This window comes from Sinohyriopsis cumingii, chromosome 18, assembly GCF_028554795.1.
Source record: "Sinohyriopsis cumingii isolate HCF-2022 chromosome 18, ASM2855479v2, whole genome shotgun sequence".
Lineage (NCBI taxonomy): Eukaryota > Metazoa > Mollusca > Bivalvia > Unionida > Unionidae > Sinohyriopsis > Sinohyriopsis cumingii.
In genome coordinates this window covers 15,999,252-16,026,733 of record NC_142978.1, presented here as the reverse complement: position 1 = coordinate 16,026,733, position 27,482 = coordinate 15,999,252, and the positions used below count along the sequence as shown (strand labels likewise).

Sequence of the window (27,482 nt, the reverse complement as noted above, 5' to 3'; positions counted from 1 at the left end):
TCTATCTTTGGTGAATTCAAATAACATTGATGAATAATTTCTATCTTTGGTGAATTCAAATAACATTGATGAATAATTTCTATCTTTGGTGAATTCAGATAACATTGATGAATAATTTCTATCTTTGGTGAATTCAAAATAACATTGATGAATAATTTCTATCTTTGGTGAATTCAGATAACATTGATGAATAATTTCTATCTTTGGTGAATAACATTGACGAATAATTTCTATCTTTGGTAAATTCAAATAACATTGATGAATAATTTCTATCTTTGGTGAATCTTGGCTAGCAAAAGATTAAAATTAAACAAAAAGTTTAATTTATTTTATATTAAAGAGCACACGTTATTTATCTCATGATGAAAATTACTGATTTTATTTTATATAACCACAAATGAGTGCTTTGAAATGTATTCATTCTATATTCAGGTGTCTTATGTCATTATTGTACATGGTGAAAACAACATTCGTGACATCATGATGTGATATTGCACATGTAATAATGATATTACATGGTGAAAACAACATTTGTGACATCATGATGTGATATTGCACATGTAATAATGATATTACATGGTGAAAACAACATTCGTGACATCATGATGTGATATTGCACATGTAATAATGATATTACATGGTGAAAACAACATTCGTGACATCATGATGTGATATTGCACATGTAATAATGATATTACATGGTGAAAACAACATTCGTGACATCATGATGTGATATTGCACATGTAATAATGATATTACATGGTGAAAACAACATTCGTGACATCATGATGTGATATTGCACATGTAATAATGATATTACATGGTGAAAACAACATTCGTGACATCATGATGTGATATTGCACATGTAATAATGATATTACATGGTGAAAACAACATTCGTGACATCATGATGTGATATTGCACATGTAATAATGATATTACATGGTGAAAACAACATTCATGACATCATGATGTGATATTGCACATGTAATAATGATATTACATGGTGAAAACAACATTCGTGACATCATGATGTGATATTGCACATGTAATAATGATATTACATGGTGAAAACAACATTCGTGACATGATGTGATATTGCACATGTAATAATGATATTACATGGTGAAAACAACATTCGTGACATCATGATGTGATATTGCACATGTAATAATGATATTACATGGTGAAAACAACATTTGTGACATCATGATGTGATATTGCACATGTAATAATGATATTACATGGTGAAAACAACATTTGTGACATCATGATGTGATATCACACATGTAATAATGATATTACATGGTGAAAACAACATTTGTGACATCATGATGTGATATTGCACATGTAATAATGATATTACATGGTGAAAACAACATTTGTGACATCATGATGTGATATTACACATGTAATAATGATATTACATGGTGAAAACAACATTTGTGACATCATGATGTGATATTGCACATGTAATAATGATATTATAATGATATTACATGTGTTTATGAAATGGTCCTGTAAAATGTCACCACAGTTGATAAATTCAGGATAATTATGGTGTGCTGATTGTCAGTACACCTCTCCATTGAAAACTCACATATAATGGGGTCCAAAAACAGAAAACACGCTACAAGCTAGGGTTCTAGTTCACAAGTGATCTAAAATATATTAAGTAGATCATGCCACTGGACATCAAGAAAACTGGAGGAGTGGGTGATGATGTGGTTTAATGGCTCAATACTCATTTTGTAGTGACATTAGGAATAAATGTCAATAAAGAGCTCGTTCTAATGAAGTTTATCACTTTTATATAAATTACCTTTATTTTCAAGATACTCAACATCCAAAAGTTTATCACTTTTATATATAAATTACCTTTATTTTCAAGATACTCAATCTCCAAAAGTTTATCACTTTTATATATAAATTACCTTTATTTTCAAGATACTCAACATCCAAAAGTTTATCACTTTTATATAAATTACCTTTATTTTCAAGATACTCAATCTCCAAAAGTTTATCACTTTTATATATAAATTACCTTTATTTTCAAGATACTCAACATCCAAAAGTTTATCACTTTTATATATAAATTACCTTTATTTTCAAGATACTCAATCTCCAAAAGTTTATCACTTTTATATATAAATTACCTTTATTTTCAAGATATTCAATCTCCAAAAGTTTATCACTTTTATATATAAATTACCTTTATTTTCAAGATACTCAACATCCAAAAGTTTATCACTTTTATATATAAATTACCTTTATTTTCAAGATATTCAATCTCCAAAAGTTTATCACTTTTATATATAAATTACCTTTATTTTCAAGATACTCAACATCCAAAAGTTTATCACTTTTATATATAAATTACCTTTATTTTCAAGATATTCAATCTCCAAAAGTTTATCACTTTTATATATAAATTACCTTTATTTTCAAGATACTCAACATCCAAAAGTTTATCACTTTTATATATAAATTACCTTTATTTTCAAGATACTCAACATCCAAAAGTTTATCACTTTTATATATAAATTACCTTTATTTTCAAGATACTCAATCTCCAAAAGTTTATCACTTTTATATATAAATTACCTTTATTTTCAAGATATTCAATCTCCAAAAGTTTATCACTTTTATATATAAATTACCTTTATTTTCAAGATACTCAACATCCAAAAGTTTATCACTTTTATATATAAATTACCTTTATTTTCAAGATATTCAATCTCCAAAAGTTTATCACTTTTATATATAAATTACCTTTATTTTCAAGATACTCAACATCCAAAAGTTTATCACTTTTATATATAAATTACCTTTATTTTCAAGATATTCAATCTCCAAAAGTTTATCACTTTTATATATAAATTACCTTTATTTTCAAGATACTCAACATCCAAAAGTTTATCACTTTTATATATAAATTACCTTTATTTTCAAGATACTCAACATCCAAAAGTTTATCACTTTTATATATAAATTACCTTTATTTTCAAGATATTCAATCTCCAAAAGTTTATCACTTTTATATATAAATTACCTTTATTTTCAAGATACTCAATCTCCAAAAGTTTATCACTTTTATATATAAATTACTTTTATTTTCAAGATACTCAATCTCCAAAAGTTTATCACTTTTATATATAAATTACCTTTATTTTCAAGATACTCAACATCCAAAAGTTTATCACTTTTATATATAAATTACCTTTATTTTCAAGATATTCAATCTCCAAAAGTTTATCACTTTTATATATAAATTACCTTTATTTTCAAGATACTCAATCTCCAAAAGTTTATCACTTTTATATATAAATTACCTTTATTTTCAAGATACTCAACATCCAAAAGTTTATCACTTTTATATAAATTACCTTTATTTTCAAGATATTCAATCTCCAAAAGTTTATCACTTTTATATATAAATTACTTTTATTTTCAAGATACTCAATCTCCAAAAGTTTATCACTTTTATATATAAATTACCTTTATTTTCAAGATACTCAACATCCAAAAGTTTATCACTTTTATATAAATTACCTTTATTTTCAAGATACTCAATCTCCAAAAGTTTATCACTTTTATATATAAATTACCTTTATTTTCAAGATACTCATTCTCCAAAAGTTTATCACTTTTATATATAAATTACCTTTATTTTCAAGATACTCAACATCCAAAAGTTTATCACTTTTATATATAAATTACCTTTATTTTCAAGATACTCAATCTCCAAAAGTTTATCACTTTTATATATAAATTACCTTTATTTTCAAGATATTCAATCTCCAAAAGTTTATCACTTTTATATATAAATTACCTTTATTTTCAAGATACTCAATCTCCAAAAGTTTATCACTTTTATATATAAATTACCTTTATTTTCAAGATATTCAATCTCCAAAAGTTTATCACTTTTATATATAAATTACCTTTATTTTCAAGATATTCAATCTCCAAAAGTTTATCACTTTTATATTAAATTACCTTTATTTTCAAGATACTCAATCTCCAAAAGTTTATCACTTTTATATATAAATTACTTTTATTTTCAAGATACTCAATCTCCAAAAGTTTATCACTTTTATATATAAATTACCTTTATTTTCAAGATACTCAACATCCAAAAGTTTATCACTTTTATATATAAATTACCTTTATTTTCAAGATATTCAATCTCCAAAAGTTTATCACTTTTATATATAAATTACCTTTATTTTCAAGATACTCAATCTCCAAAAGTTTATCACTTTTATATATAAATTACCTTTATTTTCAAGATACTCAACATCCAAAAGTTTATCACTTTTATATATAAATTACCTTTATTTTCAAGATACTCAACATCCAAAAGTTTATCACTTTTATATATAAATTACCTTTATTTTCAAGATACTCAATCTCCAAAAGTTTATCACTTTTATATATAAATTACTTTTATTTTCAAGATACTCAATCTCCAAAAGTTTATCACTTTTATATATAAATTACCTTTATTTTCAAGATACTCAACATCCAAATGTTTATCACTTTTATATATAAATTACCTTTATTTTCAAGATATTCAATCTCCAAAAGTTTATCACTTTTATATATAAATTACCTTTATTTTCAAGATACTCAATCTCCAAAAGTTTATCACTTTTATATATAAATTACCTTTATTTTCAAGATATTCAATCTCCAAAAGTTTATCACTTTTATATATAAATTACCTTTATTTTCAAGATACTCAATCTCCAAAAGTTTATCACTTTTATATATAAATTACTTTTATTTTCAAGATACTCAATCTCCAAAAGTTTATCACTTTTATATATAAATTACCTTTATTTTCAAGATACTCAACATCCAAAAGTTTATCACTTTTATATATAAATTACCTTTATTTTCAAGATATTCAATCTCCAAAAGTTTATCACTTTTATATATAAATTACCTTTATTTTCAAGATACTCAATCTCCAAAAGTTTATCACTTTTATATATAAATTACCTTTATTTTCAAGATACTCAACATCCAAAAGTTTATCACTTTTATATAAATTACCTTTATTTTCAAGATATTCAATCTCCAAAAGTTTATCACTTTTATATATAAATTACTTTTATTTTCAAGATACTCAATCTCCAAAAGTTTATCACTTTTATATATAAATTACCTTTATTTTCAAGATACTCAACATCCAAAAGTTTATCACTTTTATATAAATTACCTTTATTTTCAAGATACTCAATCTCCAAAAGTTTATCACTTTTATATATAAATTACCTTTATTTTCAAGATACTCATTCTCCAAAAGTTTATCACTTTTATATATAAATTACCTTTATTTTCAAGATACTCAACATCCAAAAGTTTATCACTTTTATATATAAATTACCTTTATTTTCAAGATACTCAATCTCCAAAAGTTTATCACTTTTATATATAAATTACCTTTATTTTCAAGATATTCAATCTCCAAAAGTTTATCACTTTTATATATAAATTACCTTTATTTTCAAGATACTCAATCTCCAAAAGTTTATCACTTTTATATATAAATTACCTTTATTTTCAAGATACTCAATCTCCAAAAGTTTATCACTTTTATATATAAATTACTTTTATTTTCAAGATACTCAATCTCCAAAAGTTTATCACTTTTATATATAAATTACCTTTATTTTCAAGATACTCAACATCCAAAAGTTTATCACTTTTATATATAAATTACCTTTATTTTCAAGATATTCAATCTCCAAAAGTTTATCACTTTTATATATAAATTACCTTTATTTTCAAGATACTCATTCTCCAAAAGTTTATCACTTTTATATATAAATTACCTTTATTTTCAAGATATTCAATCTCCAAAAGTTTATCACTTTTATATATAAATTACCTTTATTTTCAAGATACTCAACATCCAAAAGTTTATCACTTTTATATATAAATTACCTTTATTTTCAAGATATTCAATCTCCAAAAGTTTATCACTTTTATATATAAATTACCTTTATTTTCAAGATACTCAATCTCCAAAAGTTTATCACTTTTATATATAAATTACCTTTATTTTCAAGATACTCAATCTCCAAAAGTTTATCACTTTTATATATAAATTACCTTTATTTTCAAGATATTCAATCTCCAAAAGTTTATCACTTTTATATAAATTACCTTTATTTTCAAGATACTCAATCTCCAAAAGTTTATCACTTTTATATATAAATTACTTTTATTTTCAAGATACTCAATCTCCAAAAGTTTATCACTTTTATATATAAATTACCTTTATTTTCAAGATACTCAACATCCAAAAGTTTATCACTTTTATATATAAATTACCTTTATTTTCAAGATATTCAATCTCCAAAAGTTTATCACTTTTATATATAAATTACCTTTATTTTCAAGATATTCAATCTCCAAAAGTTTATCACTTTTATATATAAATTACCTTTATTTTCAAGATACTCAATCTCCAAAAGTTTATCACTTTTATATATAAATTACCTTTATTTTCAAGATACTCAATCTCCAAAAGTTTATCACTTTTATATATAAATTACCTTTATTTTCAAGATATTCAATCTCCAAAAGTTTATCACTTTTATATAAATTACCTTTATTTTCAAGATACTCAATCTCCAAAAGTTTATCACTTTTATATATAAATTACTTTTATTTTCAAGATACTCAATCTCCAAAAGTTTATCACTTTTATATATAAATTACCTTTATTTTCAAGATACTCAACATCCAAAAGTTTATCACTTTTATATATAAATTACCTTTATTTTCAAGATACTCAACATCCAACAGATCACTAAGAACATTACTTCAGGAGTTTTAAACAACCAACACATGTACATAAAAACATTTTGTATTCTGTCACTGCTTTTTGCTGCTGTTCATTCACAACAAAACAAGATTCCTTCTTTTTTTTTTTATAAATTAGGGACATTTATTTTGTGAAAGAACTGACAATGTCAAAACTTTTTATTAAAATATTGATTCAGTGATTTCAGTGCAGGCAATAGTGAAACTTACTCTCATCCTTGAGGAAATCTCTCGGTGCTAATTCAAGAATTTTAAGATCACTACAAACTCTGGAACTTGCTTTTCTGTTTGTGAAATAGAAATGTTTATTCACCAAGTACCCATTTTGCTTGGTTCCCATGGCACTTTTGCTCACACTTGTGAATGAGTAGACTAAATTAAGGTAGTTTAATTAAATTACATAATAATATTAATAACAGTGTTAGTGATCAATTTAAATGAGTCGATATGATGTAGAAAGGATATGCGTACCTTTTAGCTTTTCTTTTATTCTGCCATATTTATTTGATTTGATACAAAGACATAATTAACATGATACTACAAAGCTGGCCTTCTTTTAAGTAAACGTAACAAACGAATACTTCCATGAGCTGGAAATCAAAGCTCTGTCAGCACTTAATTATGTTGGTACAGAAATACTGTGATGGTAAAAAGACATTTGAATTTATGATGATTACTCTGTAACCAAAATTAAAACTCAGTCATGCATTTTACTTGACAAAACTTAATTAATTGGTATTTATTTATTAAAGTGTTGCCACCAGTAGATATTAGTGACATTTCCATTGATAGACATGTTTCTTGAATATTGTTATTTATACTATACTTTGCATGTTGTTTGGTAACAGAATTTAACAAAATATATGACTGCCTTCGTGGGTACTAACTGCCATTATTTGATATAACAAGCAATATATCAAGGTATCTTTTACCAATTTTGATTTTCTTCATGATCGACAAATAGGGGTCAGTTTGTTTTGTATTTTCTAGTTTAAAAAATGGGATCATGTCTTGGCCTGTGTTATAAGTGGGTTTGCGATTTATCCAGATGCAAGTTATTGAAGGAGTGATTTACTTGCAATCTGTAACTTTGTTGTTATAAAAATGGACATCAACTTTGCAAACTAACTTGTCTAATAAATCTGAAAAATATGCTTGCAAAACGTTTTTGATTTACCTTATCTATTTTTATTATTTTTGGACTTGTTCTTCAAGCTTTGATTTACTTTATCCATTGGTATTATATTTGGACTTGTTCTTCAAGCTTTGCAGTTGAAATCAGTCTACACTTTCACTGTATTTTCATAAATAAGTTTCCTTGTTCTCTCAACTTAATGTTAATTTAGCCTGTTATTGAATCAACTTAAAGCTAGATTACACAACATGTGATAACTTTTTCTGCATAACAAAGTTAAATTATGAAAATGACAACTTTTATTACATAGTAGAGTTAGATTACACAACATGTGATAACTTTTTTGGCATAACAAAGCTGGATTACACAAGTGATAATTTAAATTGCATAACAGAGTTAGATTACATGACAAGTGATAACTTATATTGCATAAGTTGTACATATATTGGTGCCATTAAAATATATCATAAAAATCATTTGACACAGTGTGACACCTGAAAACATTACCAAACAACATAAGTGAAAAATACAGTCTGTGAACCTATTTAATAAATAGAACGTAATTCATTTTTATTTTACATAAAATATATTAGAATCAATGAATAAAGCAAACTATGCTACTTACTGCAATGGTTTGAATCATGAATACCATAAGTCATTGACTGTGTACTTGGTTTTATTTCAAAAATCAAGTTTACACATGGTATATGAGTCTTGGTGGTCAGAAAAAAAGATAATACTGTGAACAAGGGTAAGTTAGAAATATATATAGATTTGTTGCTATGATATACACTGCTATGAATATTTAGTGTATGATCTTGTAGGAATGTATTAATTTTATGCTCTTATAGGAATGTCCGAAAGGGATGCACAATTTGATTCTAGGCTGTCTTTTGGATTTATGTGAAAATCCAAAAACTGTCCACCATGTGCTGACATGGAGGAGCAAGGAGAACACCTCAGCAGCACATCTGTTTTGTGAAATTTTCCGATATGAGGAGAGAGATATGGGAGTCAAGAGGGACCATAATGGAGCAATTGCAGGTAAATTAGCATTTCAAATCAAGCAATATTTCCAATTTCAGAACATTTATTTTAATATAGGTAACTATTTGTACACACTAAAAAGACATATTTATACATTAGGTAACTATTTTTACACATTAAAAAGGAATATATTTATGCATGGAGGTAAATATTTGTACACATTATAGAGGCTTATATTTATGCATGGAGGTAACTGTACAAATGAAAAAGGCATATATTTATGCATGGAGGTAACTATTTGTACACATTATAGAGGCATATATTTATGCATGGAGGCAACTGTATAAATGAAAAATGCATATATTTATGCATAGAGGTAACTATTTGTGCACATTATAGAGGCATATATTTATACATGGAGGTAACTGTACAAATGAAAAAGGCATATATTTATGCATGGAGATGTAACTATTTGTACACATTATAGAGGCATATCTTTATGCTTGGAGGTAACTGTACAAATGAAAAAGGCATATATTTATGCATAGAGGTAACTATTTGTGCACATTATAGAGGCATATATTTATACATGGAGGTAACTGTACAAATGAAAAAGGCATATATTTATGCATGGAGGTGTAACTATTTGTACACATTATAGAGGCATATATTTATGCATGGAGGTAACTGTACAATTAAAAAAGGCATATACTTATGCATGGAGGTAACTATTTGTACACATTATGGAGGCATATATTTATGCTTGGAGGTATCTATTTATACAAATGAAAAAGGCATACATTTATGTTGTTCTTTGAATTATTATTAGCCAAATATGCTCTGCAATCTGAAACTCAAAATAAAATTTCCTTGCATATGGTGATATGCACTGCAGTCTGAAACTCAAAATGCCCTTGTACATGGTTTACATCAACCCACCATCCCCGTCCTGTGTTAAGAAAATGAAAGAACCTTAAAACTATGCTTTTTAAAACAGATGAATGTTTCTTGTATATTCACTATTTTAATTCAGATGAAAGAATGAATCATATTCACATTTTAAGTTCATATGTAAGAACATTTGAAATGTGACTAATAATTGCAGATGATTTTCTTAACAGAGTAGACCTATTTTGACAGGTTGTATGTTTTGCCCAAGCATACAAGTGAATCAAAGAATGAATGCACAAACTACAATTTTGCATGATATTTCAGATGTCAGAAAACCCCTGATGGGAACTCTGCAGGAGGAACAGGGAGTTATCCCACTTCCTGCCAGCTGCCCAAGTCAGGCCATTGTTGATGTCTCAGAAAACATGAGGGCAAAAATCTACTCCCTATTTTGCAAGATAGGTAAAACAAACTAATTATTAACACTAGCTTCTTATGAAAATATTTTATACTTGCTTTTAATAATATTGTTTTAATGTAACATTATTAGTTTTTGAACATAATGTCATACAGATTGTATGTCACACTTTGATATAGAACACAAAAACATTATTTAACAGTGCATAGTCTTCTGTTTGATGATGATAAAGTCTAAAAACTTATGTTTGTCAGACATTAATTTTTTAACACTGGTTTTTGAATATATGCCACACTCTTGAAGCAGTTCAGTTTTACTTTCATTGAACACCCAAGTAAGGTCATCTGTCTGCTTCCTCATTATAGCGTGCTGAGATAACTCATGGAACGCTAATATTGTATGGGCTGGTGTGGATCCCATTTTTCTTAAAACATTTACCAAAACTGTTTGTTGAGCATGAATACAATAATTGTCAAAATTGATAAGTGAACCTTGATCAGTTGATCATTTATAGTTTTAAAAAATGGTTAGTGCATGGAAATTTTGAATCAACATCATGAAATTCACAGCTTTTAATAAGTCATATTTTGCTAAATTTTCTTTATAAAAACTTGTTTCAGTGCACTGTTAATAACGATATACATCAAAATTTCAATCAGTTCAAATGTTAGGAATGCATACAGGTGGCAGCACTTCTAAGAAATAAATTCCAGGTAAATTTTAAGTGATGCATATTTTAGTTTTATCATTTAATTAGGTTTAGTAGTATAGTCATCATAAATATTACATGTCTGCTTGTATTCAGATGTGAAAAGTCATTCAACCATCATGACCAAGTCCGTGAGCATTTACATGTGAACCTAATTAAGTACCATGTTTTGATCTGTGACTTACAGAAGTGTTTGCTGCATCCTTGTAATCAATTAAAAGTCATGTGTCACATCAATTCACTTTGACCAATTTAGCACTGTTATAAATATCTGCAAGTACCATAATTTTAGTAAGTGGTTGATCCTACTCAGTTGCAAATATGTTCCAGGACAGCCAGGGAACAAAATGAACGATGTACAGGGTACATGAAAAACTTAGTTCACAGATAATGCTTATTGTTGAGAAGTAGGTCCAGTTTGTGTGAACTTAAAATTCCTGAATTGGCAATATGGAACGTGTTAAGTGTGTGACATTAAGCAAAGGAATTATGAAAAATGAGAAATTTTCTTGCTGTGTGATTGATTTTTGTACATTTTTTTCCAGGTTTCTCTGACCTGCCAGGGCTGACCATTGAAGATCACATTACTCTGACAGTGATTGAAAAATATCTTGACTTTAAGGTATGTAACACATACATGTACACTCACAGCTAAGATCACCTTTGTTATGGAAAATTGCTCTAAACATTTTTTTTCCAGCGATGATGTCTTGGTACAATGTATCTTGGAATGAAGCATGCAGATACACAACTCATAAGATTTTAGGCTATATAAGATCAATAATAAATTCAAAATCTTTTTATGCTCTGCCACAGATATGTTTGTGTTCTATGTCCCACCACAGATATGTTTATGTTCTATGTCCCACCACAGATATGTTTATGTTCTATGTCCCACCACAGATATGTTTATGTTCTATGTCCCACCACAGATATGTTTATGTTCTATGTCACACCACAGATATGTTTGTGTTTTATGTCACACCACAGATATGTTTGTGTTCTATGTCACACCACAGATATGTTTGTGTTCTATGTCCCACCACAGATATGTTTATGTTCTATGTCCCACCACAGATATGTTTGTGTTCTTTGTCCCACCACAAATATGTTTGTGTTCTATGTCCCACCACATATATGTTTGTGTTCTATGTCCCACAACAGATATGTTTGTGTTCTATGTCCCACCACAGATATGTTTAAATTCTATGTCCCACCACAGATATGTTTGTGTTCTATGTCCCACAACAGATATGTTTGTGTTCTATGTCCCACAACAATTATGTTTATGTTCTATGTCCCACAACAGATATGTTTGTGTTTTATGTCCCACCACAGATATGTTTGTGTTCTATGTCCCACCACAGATATGTTTGTGTTCTATGTCCCACAACAGATGTGTTTGTGTTTTATGTCCCACCACAGATATGTTTGTGTTCTGTCCCACCACAGATATGTTTATGTTCTATGTCCCACAACAGATATGTTTGTGTTTTATGTCCCACCACAGATATGTTTGTTTTCTATGTCCCACAACAGATATGTTTGTGTTCTATGTCCCACAACAGATATGTTTGTGTTCTATGTCCCACCACAGATATAATTGAGGCACATAGTGTTACCTTTGTCTGCATGCCTCTACATCCATATAGGGTTCATTATTGGCTGTGCCCTTGCTCCAATGACTCTAATTTTTATCTTTTTTCACAGGATTTATAAGAATCATAAGACAGTCAATTTCATTGATTGACAGAGATGTCTTACCAATTTTAATTAGCTTAGGCACCAACAGAGTGCACATGAATATTGAAACAAAATGTACAGAAGAAAAGATGAAGTCTTCAGCAAAAACACTGTCACATTTATTTCTAAAGTAGTTTTCAGGGATGAAAAGAAAAGGGTTCTCAAGCAAGAGGAATTCAATTTCCAGTATGGAAGGTTTTTGTTAGGAAGCTGATAATGATGTCAGGCACTCAGGATTTGGGAAAATATTCACTTTTCTGGCATTATATACTTTGCATCATTAGTCGTTGAGTTAGACTATACCAACAACAAACAGATGTTTGGTTTGCAATCTTTGTCTTACTCATACAAAACTGAAAGGCCCCACTCATGGTTTTCTCTTCTGCTTTCTGTGGTGCATGAGAGAGATTGGTGATGATTAAGTTGGTCAGTCATGGAAAGAATTTAAATGTTGAAAGCTTCACATATGTAGGCAGCAATTCTTTTTTCACATTGATGGCTGTAAAGTATGTCTGTTAAAGAAAGAATTTAATCAGCTTCAGGAATATTGTCATTAATCTTAACATTTAAATATTTCCATAGATAGCAAGAGAAAAGGGATGAAAATTCTTATATTTTCAAAACTTGATATTTGTTGAGAGATGTGTATGTATGAGATGTATGTTTTCACTAGAAAGTAAATATTTTATCTACATTCTAGATCTCATTCCACTTTTATGAAAGGCTTCACTCATGTTTTTTGTAATCATACCAGTCTTTAGTGCATAAGAGAATTTACTTTTCATGAAGTAGGTTAGCTGTGGAAGAATTTCTACTGTCTACATGTTTTATAATAAAACCTGTTCATTCTTGAAATCAGTCATTCATTCAGTAAGTCAGTCTCTCAACCAGTCACTTCATACCTTCCTTAAATCCTTCCATTATTCATCAGCTCATGTTCCCATGAGTAAGGTCTACATTCAGGAATCACCTTAAGCCATTAGTTTTGGCATCTGCTGGTTGCATTTGAGTTTATTAAATGTAATTTTAAAGTGTAACAAAGCATTCTCAAACAATCTACATTAAGTTTTGAAATTAGATTTAATTTCATCACAGACTTTGTTATGCGTATTTTAGATGGGAGAAGTCTGGACCGAGATCATAATGGAGTTGGCACAAGAAAAAGTACACCCAACAACACCTGATCAAGAGGCCATCGAGGCTTTATCTCGGGCCATTGAGGAAAGAGCACAGATTGTGGCAGGCACACAACAAGAACTTCTCGAGGCACAACAAAACCAAGATGTGCTTGATGAACAGGAATTCTATGCAGAGGTAAATTTATATATATGTCATCCAAAAATCCCCAAATGGCCATATAATGCCCTTATTTACCAGACATAATGCAAAAATGAACTCAAATGACCACTCACCAACTTGATTTGTTGGACATTGGACATAAGGTGCCCATGCAGGTTTTAAATTCTCATGTTTTTCTCATTTGTTTAACCACTCTGTAACCAAAAAACGTAGAAGGTGTAAGAATATAGAGCCTGAAGTAATAAAAACTCAAACTGAATAAGTGACCTTCAGTCTGTACTGTAGACAATACATTGGTCCCTTTCACCAGAAGCTTTTACTTTATTTTGTGGAATATGTCAGCACATATCAGAGCAAAATATTTGTAACCTAGGCCCAAATTACAAAGAAAATATACTTGCAACAATAGATAAGTTCTATTATTGTCTGCTAAGACTAGCTTTAGGACCTGATGAAATAAAACTTTAATGTTGGTCTTGTCCTGATAGTCCTATTAGTTATGTATTGTCAAGGTAGTAAGTCAGCTTGTCAATTAATAATTCATTGTTAAAAAACAGTATATTGGAATAAAATTCTATTGTGGGGTGAACTTATATAGTTTTCTAAAAGCAAAACACATATTTGTATAGATAAATAATTTGAGAGAAAACTGTTGAGGCATATAAACATAATTATAAAACTGAAGCAACGGCAAAGTTGGAATCAAAGGTATGTAATTTCATCTGCATATAATATTTAAGTATATTCTGGTTTTTTAAAGACTTTTTATGTCTCATTTTAATGATTTTATATTAAATTTAATGCATATTTTGCCATCATGTTAATTTTTGGGAGGAAAATGTCTGACAAGAGCCATTCAGACTTTGAATCCCTGTGTCATCATCATATGCAAACAAAAGTTAGTCAACATGTAATACATTAAAGACTTAATTTTGAAGAGTTAGTCAACATGTAAAACATTGAAGACTTAATGTTGAAGAGTTAGTCAACATGTAAAACATTGAAGACCTAATGCTGAAGAGTTAGTCAACATTGAAGACTTAATGTTGAAGAGTTAGTCAACATGTAATACATTAAAGACTTAATATTGAAGAGTTAGTCAACATGTAAAACATTAAAGACTTAATGTTGAAGAGTTAGTCAACATGTAAAACATTAAAGACTTAATGTTGAAGAGTTAGTCAACATGTAATACATTAAAGACTTAATGTTGAAGAGTTAGTCAACATGTAATACATTAAAGACTTAATGTTGAAGAGTTAGTCTACATGTAAAACATTAAAGACTTTTGAATTCAGGACTAAAACATCCAATGACCATAATGAATTACTTTTGATACTTGCACACTGTCCAAGTTTTATCTTTTCTCATGGCCTCAGAAGGCTAAAAACCAAATGTAATGAGAAAAAAGAAGAAAAAATCAATTCAGAATTATTTTTATATATACCTGTTTGGGATTTACAGTGGTATTGTATAAATGTAACATAAAAGTCAGTGATTGTGATATTTTTTATTTCCATGTGAATGCCTCATTTTTAAGATAAAGTAAACTTTAATCAAAGTAGTAAGTTTCTCTACACTGCTCCTTGTTAATGTGAGATGGTTTCTCTCTTTCCAATGAGTGTTTTAAACGATGGGTAGTATATAAGAATACTAAAATCGACAGACTGCATGCGGTGGGGGGGGTGATTCCAATTTGGATTATATCTTGCCAGAACAAAACTTCGGCTGAATGCTATACATATGAGATTAACCTCATTCTCATAGGTAAGGTAAGGACCCTGCAGACAAAATGTCATCTGTTACAAGGACTGAAATTTGCGGTTAATGGAATCTTAATCTTAACATAATGTATATTCTTGGAGAAAATAATTTTTCAGAGATGACAATTTCCTTCCAAAGTTGAAGATATTCCTGATTTCTTTCAGATCCGAGAGAATTACAGACAGAAGGAGAAGGCTCTTAATGATTTCACTGAATATGTGGCCAGAACATCAAACTACTCACTCTTGAAGGTAAATGTCGAACACTTATATCACTTTGTCCCTATCATACATTTACAGTAGTCTTTGAATATGTCTAAACACACTTTTATGTACTGTTTAATGAAATACTATTGACATGGTTTGAAACAAACTCCAAATGAAGAGTGGCATTTGTTAAAACCAAATTTCAGCCAGGACCATAAACAATATATGGATTTTATGATTATTTGGACTTTAAACAATATATGGATTTTATGATTATTTGGACTTTAAACAATATATGGATTTTATGATTATTTGGACTTTAAACAATATATGGATTTTATGATTATTTGGACTTTAAACAATATATGGATTTTATGATTATTTGGACTTATAGAAATACTTTACCACATGCTAACTCTCATGAAATTGGACTTACTTAAAAATTGATTTCACTTAATATACGTTCTTGTCCAGATTTAGTGTTAGATTACTGGAATTGGTGTTTCAGGAGTCACACAGTCTTGAAAATATTTTGGTGACTACCTTAAAAAGTGCTTCAGTTTGAGGTCAGCTCCAGATTGTACTTGAAAAGTGGTTGAAAATACTCAGTAGTCCTTGAAAAATGCATATGTAAGCTGAAATGTGTATGTCTGGCAGTTTGAAGCTCAAATTTTGAAACTCTTAAGTCACCCTATGTCCAGCATTTTTTTTTATCTTTTCAAATAAATTAAAAGTTATCCCACACAGACATCTTGTCATTATTGTTCAAACATTAGAATTATTCTGTATTAAAAATAAATTTACATGACTGGAAATTTCATCTTCAACAAGGAATATTTATTTCATGAATGTAAAGGATGTTGTCATTTTGGGTACAGTACAGTGTGACCCCGCTATAACACGATAGTTGGGAGCCACAGTACAGTGTGACCCCGCTATAACACAATAGTTGGGAGCCATAGAACAGTGTGACCCCACTATAACACGATAGTTGGGAGCCATAGTACACTGTGTTATTTAATTAAAAGTAAACTGCAGTAAAAAACATTTAAGTGATATATCTAAGGTTCACCGAGACAGGGACAGTGCAATACTATGTGGCGCCCTGTGCGAAACAGACATTTGGTGCCTAACCCCCATCATTAAAATATTTCACGATATGAAATTTCCCGTGATATTGATGTAAGTTATGATTCAATGAAAAGATTTTCACATGAAGAAAAAGGAAAGGTTTAGCTCCCTTATCACATTTTTGTGCCCCTTTTTTCTCTGATTTGGCACACCTCTGAAGAAAGCTGTCTGTGCAAGCACACTGCTGACAGATAGCTTGCACTGTCCCTTACTGAGATGACTTACTAAAAACAAATTCCATTCATATTTTTATTTTTTTCAGGCTGCCAAAGAAAGACAAGAACTCTCCATCGAGGCCTCACGGATAAACTCCAAATATAAAGAGTTGTAAGTTAAACCGGTTTTCTAGTTACGTGTGTCTAGTTTTTTATATCTAAGCATCTGCTTGATGCTCTTACATCTTTAACTTGTTTTCAATAAATATTTTTACTTGTTTTCAATAAATATTTTAACTTGTCTTCAGTAAATATTTTAACTTTTATTCAATAAATATTTTAACTTGTTTTCAATAAATATTTCAACTTGTATTCAGTAAATATTTTAACTTGTCTTCAATAAATGTCTTAACTTGTTTTCAATAACTAATTTAACTTGTTTTTAATAAATATTTTAATTATTGTCTTCAATAAATTTTTTATCTTGTCTTCAATAAATATTTTAACTTTTATTCAATAAATATTTTAACTTGTCTTCAATAATATTTTGACTTGTCTTCAATAAATATTTTAACTCTTGTCTTCAATAACTATTTTAACTTGTCTTCAATAAATATTTTAACTCTTTCTGAGTGGCAACAAAATGAATAATTAGGTGCATACCTGTACCATTTCACAGTGTGAAAAAAATCTCAGAATTTTGGATCATCTTACACTCCCACCCTATGAGTCAATTTTCCCACAGAACAAGACATTTGTTCAGCAAAGTTGTTTCCCCATATATTCTGAATCAAAGGACCTTGCAGATGTTACCTTAGTGAAATACATGTAAATAGAACATATTAAATAGCAATTCAGCCATGATTGTGTGCATATTCAAGACATTTACATATATGGTAAATGTAAACACAATGAACACTTTTTGTTTTATTTTATATTTAAAGGTACTTGCATGCATAACTTTTAAAAAGGTTAGATCTAACAGAATTTACTACGATTTCGTAGACTATTTTGTCAACTCTCATAGTCTGGTACTCAGGAAGTATTACAGTTATGTGGATAGATGTATGGATGGAAACACTGACAGAGATAGATGGATGGATGTATTTTTTTTGGTTATGAAAATATTTGTTCTGTTTTGCAGAGAAACTTTTCACAGCACAGACCTTCCAAATTTGAAGACCACTGTAAGTTTATAATTAGTTAATTCACAGATGTAGTAATAATAGTTCATTCATAATTAACATGCAGGTTTGACATAATTTTATGTTGGACGAGTTTAAACATTGGAAATGCATGTACTGTTTGAGTGCAGGTGTTTTTAGTGTTTCCAAGATCATTAGGTATTTTATGCAAAGTCACACTATGAGAACATCACTCTTTTTGCATGATGTGTCAGGGTGCATACCTGAGTGATGTGTCAGGGTGCATACCTGAGTGATGTGCCTGGGTGCATATCTCAGTGATGTGTCTGGGTGCATATCTCAGTGATGTGTCTGGATGCATATCTCAGTGATGTGTCTGGGTGCATATCTCAATGATGTGTCTGGGTGCATATCTCAGTGATGTGTCTGGGTGCATATCTCAGTGATGTGTCAGGATGCATACCTGAGTGATGTGTCAGGGTGCATACCTGAGTGATGTGTCTGGGTGCATACCTGAGTGATGTGTCAGGGTGCATACCTGAGTGATGTGTCTGGGTGCATACCTGAGTGATGTGTCAGGGTGCATACCTGAGTGATGTGTCTGGGTGCATACCTGAGTGATGTGTCTGGGTGCATACCTGAGTGATGTGTCTGGGTGCATACCTGAGTGATGTGTCAGGGTGCATACCTCAGTGATGTGTCTGGGTGCATACCTGAGTGATGTGTCTGGGTGCATACCTGAGTGATGTGTCAGGGTGCATACCTCAGTGATGTGTCTGGGTGCATACCTGAGTGATGTGTCTGGGTGCATACCTGAGTGATGTGTCAGGGTGCATACCTGAGTGATGTGTCAGGGTGCATATCTCAGTGATGTGTCAGGGTGCATACCTGAGTGATGTGTCAGGGTGCATACCTGAGTGATGTGTCAGGGTGCATACCTGAGATATCTCACATTGTAAATAATAATCTCCCAACTACACTGAAAAATGTTTCCAAAAGTTGTTGCTTCATGTGGAGTTTATGCCAGCAGTGTGTTCATTAATCAACATACATTGACAAGACAAACAATTGAAACAAATGCTTCATTTGGAGTTTATGCCAGCAGTGTGTTCATTAATCAGCATACATTGACAAGACAAACAATTGAAACTATTGCTTCATGTGGAGTTTATGGCAGCAGTGTGTTCATTAATCAGCATGCATTGACGAGACAAACAATTGAAACTATTGCTTCATGTGGAGTTTTTGCCAGCAGTGTGTTCATTAATCAGCATACATTGACGAGACAAACAATTGAAACTATTGCTCATCCCACTGCATCATAGGCAATGAAAGCTTGATATTTAGGAGTCAATTGATGGCTAAAAACCAGCAGACATCTTAATATGAATTTCAAATGTTATTTTTATCCTGCACTGAGATGCTGGTTTGTCTTAATAAGTGGCCAGTATTTAAATTCAGTAATGTACTTTGATTTATCACTTTGCACTGTATGAGCACTATATGTTCAAAATAGATAAAACTAGTTTTGTGAATATTGAGGATTTATGTCAGTGTGTCTACTTCTATTTATTTAGAAATAATACATAGATCTACATTAATTTTGATTTTTTTTATAAAGACCATTTAAAGAATGCAATCAAAGGATGTATGAATTTATCAGTGATGTACTTTTTTCCTTCATGTATATTATTTAGTATATTTGGGATTTACTTCTTTTTAAAGTATTTTCTTTTGACTTTTTTTGTTTTAAATAGAACAAATATTTTTTGAGCTTTACTAGTCCAAATTTTTTTGTTGTGATTGGCATTGATGGAAAATGGTGGATGATTTTTTTGGTGTGATTGGCATTGATGGAAAATGGTGGATGAAGCTCATATAATACTGATGGAAGAGGAGAAAGGTAGCAACCAGTTTAAGACTGTGCACTGATTCCCCTCCCCCTTTTTGGGGATTATCTGTGAATTCTTTGCACCAATTTTAAACTTTTTCTCCAGTGATTCTAGAGGACACTTTTTGTATTTTAGAGATAAACTTCCAATACCTTGATTTTTATTACACATTTAAAACATATTTCAGTTATTGTTCAAATTTTATATCTTTCTTCTTACTGGAAATTCACAAATGAAAGTCATCTCATTTTTAGTGTGAGCATGCATTGATGCATACATACTCACATAAAACTCACATGATTACAGTATCTCTCTCATGATAAAACCAGGGGGCAGCCAAATAAATTTGTCATATTTTCATCAGTACTTTCATGAATGATGAATGGTTCTTTTGTTTCCACAGAAGAATCATTATTTGTTGTGTCTTTACATTTATGGTGTGTAGAAACCATGATATCCATGAATATTAGTACACCACTAAAAGTAATGAATTCACATTATCATTATTATTATTATTATTATTATTATTGACGTTTTTAATAGCAGTATTAGTAGTTATAGTAGTTATCTCATGTACTTGTATCTGTGGGCATTAGTGAAAACATAGAAAGAAAAACATGCAGTGGACTATCAGAAGTCATTTCATAGAAACATGCACTCACTATGCAGTGGACTATCAGAAGTCAGTGCATAGAAGCATGCACTCACTATGCAGTGGACTATCAGAAGTCAATGCATAGAAGCATGCACTCACTATGCAGTGGACTATCAGAAGTCAATGCATAGAAGCATGCACTCACTATGCAGTGGACTATCAGAAGTCAATGCATAGAAGCATGTACTCACTAGCCAAGATTCACAATGCATTACAACAATGAAGGAACTAAAATGATGATGCTTGCATACTAAGTAGAAAAGTATTATATCTAATGAATTTGTTTAAATATAAAATGTATGGAAATTATTTTGATGAGTGTGTATGCAGATAGAATATATTGCATACAATGTTTCTTCCAGACATTTGGGGGCAAGACAGTTATGGTGGATAGTACCCCAGTTAGCTTAACTGGGGGTCCACTGGCCAGATATGACACTGCAAAGGGAACCATCAGGGAGCGGAGAGTTATTAAACGTAAGCCTACAGGTACAAAAAATTCCCTGTTAAATTTTGCTGTGCAGTACTACCTTTGTCCATCAGTTTTGCCTTGGCTAAGTTTTGCATTCAAGTCATTTTAAGCACTGTGGTGGGGCATTCATGACCCACAAACTTATAGGTTCTTGCTTTTAATATGTGCTTCAAAGGGCAAGACACAGCTGTCATCATATATATGTAATTGTCAATATGTGTTGCAAAGGGCAATACAATTTATATATTAGAGAAAAGGTCATGTCATCTGTATGTAAATTCATGTATTAGAGAAAATTTCCTGTCATCAGGATGTAAATTCATGTTTTAAAGAAAAGGTCATGTCATCTGTATGTAAATTCATGTTTTAGAGAAAAGGTCCTGTCATGAGGATGTAAATTCATGTTTTAAAGAAAAGGTCATGTCATTTGTATGTAAATTCATGTTTTAGAGAAAAGGTCCTGTCATCAGGATGTAAATTCATGTTTTAAAGAAAAGGTCATGTCATCTGTATGTAAATTCATGTTTTAGAGAAAAGGTCCTGTCATCAGGATGTAAATTCATGCATTAGAAAAAAATTTCTTTCATCAGGATGCAAATTCATGCATTAGAGAAAAGGTCCTGTCATCAGGGTGTAAACTCGTGTATTAAAGAAAAGGTCCTGTCATCAGGATGTAAATTCATGTATCAAAGAAAAGGTCCTGTCATCAGTATGTAAATTCATGTTTTAGGGAAAAGGTCATGTCATCAGTATGTAAATTCATGTTTTAGGGAAAAAATCATGTCATCAGGATGTAAATTCATGTTTTAAAGAAAAGGTCCTGTCATCACATGCATTCATGTATTAGAGAAAAGGTCCTGTCATCAGGTTGCAACTTCATGTTTTAGAGAAAAGGTCATGTCATCAGTATGTAAATTCATGCATTAGAGAAAAGGTCCTGTAATCAGGATGTAAATTCATGGTTTAGAGAAAAGGTCCTGTCATCAGTATGTAAATTCATGTATCAGAGAAAAGGTCCTGTCATCGGGATGCAACTTCATGTTTTAGAGAAAAGGTCATGTCATCAGTATGTAAATTCATGTATCAGAGAAAAGGTCCTGTCATCAGAATGTAAATTCATGTATCAGAGAAAAGGTCATGTCATCAGTATGTAAATTCATGTATCAGAGAAAAGGTCATGTCATCAGTATGTAAGTTCATGTATTAGAGAAAAGGTCCTGTCATCAGAATGTAAATTCATGTATCAGAGAAAAGGTCCTGTCATCAGGATGTAAATTCATGTTTTAGAGAAAAGGTCCTGTCATCAGTATGTAAATTCATGTATCAGAGAAAAGGTCATGTCATCGGGATGCAACTTCATGTTTTAGAGAAAAGGTCATGTCATCAGTATGTAAATTCATGTATCAGAGAAAAGGTCCTGTCATCAGAATGTAAATTCATGTATCAGAGAAAAGGTCATGTCATCAGTATGTAAATTCATGTATCAGAGAAAAGGTCATGTCATCAGTATGTAAGTTCATGTATTAGAGAAAAGGTCCTGTCATCAGAATGTAAATTCATGTATCAGAGAAAAGGTCCTGTCATCAGGATGTAAATTCATGTTTTAGAGAAAAGGTCCTGTCATCAGTATGTAAATTCATGTATCAGAGAAAAGGTCATGTCATCAGTATGTAAGTTCATGTATTAGAGAAAAGGTCCTGTCATCAGAATGTAAATTCATGTATCAGAGAAAAGGTCCTGTCATCAGGATGTAAATTCATGTTTTAGAGAAAAGGTCCTGTCATCAGTATGTAAATTCATTTATTAGAGAAAAGGTCCTGTCATCAGTATGTAAATTCATGCATTAGAGAAAAGGTCATGTCATCAGTATGTAAATTCATGTATCAGAGAAAAGGTCATGTCATCAGTATGTAAGTTCATGTATCAGAGAAAAGGTCCTGTCATTAGGATGTAAATTCATGTATCAGAGAAAAGGTCCTGTCATCAGGATGTAAATTCATGTTTTAGAGAAAAGGTCATGTCATCAGTATGTAAATTCATGCATTAGAGAAAAGGTCATGTCATCAGTATGTAAGTTCATGTATCAGAGAAAAGGTCCTGTCATCAGGATGTAAATTCATGTATCAGAGAAAAGGTCCTGTCATCAGGATGTAAATTCATGTTTTAGAGAAAAGGTCATGTCATCAGTATGTAAATTCATGCATTAGAGAAAAGGTCATGTCATCAGTATGTAAGTTCATGTATCAGAGAAAAGGTCCTGTCATCAGGATGTAAATTCATGTATCAGAGAAAAGGTCCTGTCATCAGGATGTAAATTCATGTTTTAGAGAAAAGGTCCTGTCATCAGTATGTAAGTTCATGTATCAGAGAAAAGGTCCTGTCATCAGGATGTAAATTCATGTATCAGAGAAAAGGTCCTGTCATCAGTATGTAAATTCATGTATCAGAGAAAAGATTCTGTCATCAGGATGTAAATTCATGTATCAGAGAAAAGGTCCTGTCATCAGTATGTAAATTCATGTTTTAGAGAAAAGGTCTTCTAATCAGTATGTAAGTTCATGTATCAGAGAAAAGGTCCTGTCATCAGGATGTAAATTCATGTTTTAGAGAAAAGGTCCTGTCATCAGGATGTAAATTCATGTATCAGAGAAAAGGTCCTGTCATCAGAATGTAAATTCTTGTATCAGAGAAAAGGTCCTGTCATCAGGATGTAAATTCATGTATCAGAGAAAAGGTCCTGTCATCAGTATGTAAGTTCATGTATCAGAGAAAAGGTCACGTCATCAGTATGTAAGTTCATGTATCAGAGAAAAGGTCCTGTCATCAGGATGTAAATTCATGTATCAGAGAAAAGGTCCTGTCATCAGGATGTAAATTCATGTATCAGAGAAAAGGTCCTGTCATCAGAATGTAAATTCATGTATCAGAGAAAAGGTCCTGTCATCAGGATGTAAATTCATGTATCAGAGAAAAGGTCTTGTCATCAGTATGTAAGTTCATGTATCAGAGAAAAGGTCCTGTCATCAGTATGTAAGTTCATGTATCAGAGAAAAGGTCATGTCATCAGTATGTAAGTTCATGTATCAGAGAAAAGGTCTTGTCATCAGGATGTAAATTCATGTATCAGAGAAAAGGTCCTGTCATCAGTATGTAAGTTCATGTATCAGAGAAAAGGTCCTGTCATCAGGATGTAAATTCATGTATCAGAGAAAAGGTCCTGTCATCAGTATGTAAGTTCATGTATCAGAGAAAAGGTCCTGTCATCAGTATGTAAGTTCATGTATCAGAGAAAAGGTCCTGTCATCAGGATGTAAATTCATGTATCAGAGAAAAGGTCATGTCATCAGTATGTAAGTTCATGTATCAGAGAAAAGGTCCTGTCATCAGGATGTAAATTCATGTATCAGAGAAAAGGTCATGTCATCTGTATGTAAATTCATGTTTTAGAGAAAAGGTCCTGTCATCAGTATGTAAATTCATTTATTAGAGAAAAGGTCCTGTCATCAGTATGTAAATTCATGCATTAGAGAAAAGGTCATGTGGTCATGTCATCAGTATGTAAATTCATATATTTTGGGAAAAAGTATGTTATCAGTACGTAAATTCATGTATTGAAGAACACATTAACATTGTTTCACTGCATCAAAGAATTTCTGAGGCAAATTTGAACAGATTTACGTGAAATGTGTTGTAATTATTTGTAGTCACCAGTTAGTGAGGGAATATGGAAATTCTTTACTTTATTTGGCAGTTATTGAAGAGTCTTCAGATCCAGATGTAAGACAACAATTTAACCTAGCATAACACCTGTCCAGTAATTATATTTTTGGTCATTATAGAGGCACATTTTGTCACTGTATACCAGGTATATTTGTATGCCTGTCACTGTATACCATGTATATTTGTATGGATGTCACTGTAGACCATGTATATTTGTATGCATGTCACTGTATACCATGTATATTTGTATACATGTCACTGTATACCATGTATATTTGTATGCATGTCACTGTATACCATGTATATTTGTATGCCTGTCACTGTATACCATGTATATTTGTATGCATGTCACTGTATACCACATATATTTGTATGTGTATCACTGTATACCACTGTTACATTTGGGTTCAAAGACACAAACTCCAAATAAGGTTCCTACAACTTTATGTAAAATAAAGCTAAAATCTTCAAAAAAAACTAAAAACTAGTGTTGCTTACAATACCAAGCCCCACTAAAAGCTGCCTGCTCTACCACTTTGTTCTTGTTTTAGTAAGTGTTAGAGATAAGGGATCTTAATTAATTTAACATTTGTGCCTTATCCAAGGGCATGAACTGGTCTAGGTCAGTTAGCAATAGGAAGATAAACAACAGAATGGAACCTGTTGACAGTCTTTGGTATCAAATATCCAGAATGCTGGGATTAATGTTCTGGCCAGCTGTCACTACCAACAGCTAGAATCTGCTAGAATCTAATACAGGCACTGAGAGTGAAATCATACTTATAACAACCACGTATGTTTGTATGCATGTCACTGTATACCACGTATATTTGTATGGATGTCACTGTATACCATGTATATTTGTATGCATGTCACTGTATACCATGTATATTTGTATGGATGTCACTGTATACCATGTATATTTGTATGCTTGTCACTGTATACCATGTATATTTGTATGCATGTCACTGTATACCATGTATATTTGTATGCATGTCACTGTATACCATGTATATTTGTATGCATGTCACTGTATACCATGTATATTTGTATGCATGTCACTGTGTACCACATATATTTGTATGCATCTCAGATCCAATTACAAACTGCATAGAGTTATATCTGCCATAATACATAATGAGATCTGGGTCGGTGCAGTTCATTAGGACTAATCACTAGAACACATAGACCTAGATCAGCATGTTGCCTATGCAATGGGAGATCAGAATCTGTCATGTCTGCAGATGGGTCCAGTTGATACACAAGTGCATTTGGTACTGTTAGAGTTAATTATGATGCAAAGATATATGTTCATACAATAAAGGGAGGCAAATGTCATTCCAAGTGAGTTTTAATACTTGGCAATTAAAGTGTTTATAAGAATATTTATTCTTCTTTTACTTTCATTTCAGAATAAGGTAAAGTGCAGATCATTTGACATGAAAGGATGGATTTTTCATTACAACTAGTTCCTGAGGTGACAAGTAGAGAGAATTGGGATCATGCATTTTGTGTCTACTGCCAGGAAAATGAAATACTTTATTTAGTTTGAATTAATTCTTATAAAGACAAAAAGAGAGTTTTTCTCTGCAAAGTGGTTTCCTAGAAACAATTACATAGTGGGAGGAAATATTGAAGGTACCAGTTGAGTTTTCAATACAAGACAATGGATATTTACTTAGGAGTGTTTTCAGTGTTGATATACTGAATTACTTTGATTACATTTCAGATCCTCACTTTTATGGATTTTCATCTCCAAGGCTATGCTGCTGGTACGGTGTATTTCTTCCAGAAATTATTTTCCCAACCGATTACATTTAGTTGATGGAATAATAGTCACTGGCATATTCATGTGAAAAATTATATTTCAACTATCTATACATGTATGAAGTCAGTCTTTAACCCCTCAGTGGAATTTGAGAATTTTATGACAATAATGCATGCACCAAAGCAGTCGTATATCTAAATAAGTAAAACTTACATTTGGTTTTTTCTAAGTACATGTGATGATTATTGAATCCATTATACAAACTGTACATACCTAAAATTGATTTATTGACTGTGATAAATATCAAAAATTGTACATGTTTGTTTCTTTAATTTTTGATGTTTTATTTGTTGATATATGTTTCATGCTCATGCCTGTAATTAATATTTTGTATGTATACATTACCTGTAAATAGGAAATAAAGATGTAAATAATATTCAGTTACATTTTTGATTGTTTGAAAGTACATGTCATAATCATATTGCTTACCAGTACACCACTACATACAATGAAAGCCTTCCATAACAAACTCAATAACATACCAGTACACCA

The 27,482-nt window shown here is 30.8% G+C and overlaps 1 protein-coding gene across 3 annotated transcripts in view; it reads left to right on the top strand.

Annotated features, from left to right (window-relative positions):
* The window catches only part of LOC149776142 (cilia- and flagella-associated protein 69-like), a 64,950-nt gene extending 37,584 nt beyond the window's left edge, over positions 1 to 27,366 (top strand). Inside the window, exons 16-25 of one of the 3 annotated variants that reach the window (XM_089942429.1) lie at positions 8,827 to 9,019; positions 10,178 to 10,315; positions 11,526 to 11,602; positions 13,840 to 14,037; positions 15,951 to 16,037; positions 17,386 to 17,450; positions 18,423 to 18,465; positions 21,333 to 21,459; positions 25,194 to 25,256; positions 26,575 to 27,366. In XM_089942429.1, the coding sequence (XP_089798555.1) occupies positions 8,827 to 9,019; positions 10,178 to 10,315; positions 11,526 to 11,602; positions 13,840 to 14,037; positions 15,951 to 16,037; positions 17,386 to 17,450; positions 18,423 to 18,465; positions 21,333 to 21,459; positions 25,194 to 25,246 (981 nt within the window). In that variant the 3' untranslated portion in view covers positions 25,247 to 25,256; positions 26,575 to 27,366. The remainder of the gene's footprint in view (positions 1 to 8,826; positions 9,020 to 10,177; positions 10,316 to 11,525; positions 11,603 to 13,839; positions 14,038 to 15,950; positions 16,038 to 17,385; positions 17,451 to 18,422; positions 18,466 to 21,332; positions 21,460 to 25,193; positions 25,257 to 26,574) is intronic. The other 2 variants (XM_089942431.1, XM_089942430.1) reach the window with 2 other exon arrangements.
* Positions 27,367 to 27,482: the final 116 nt, after the last annotated feature.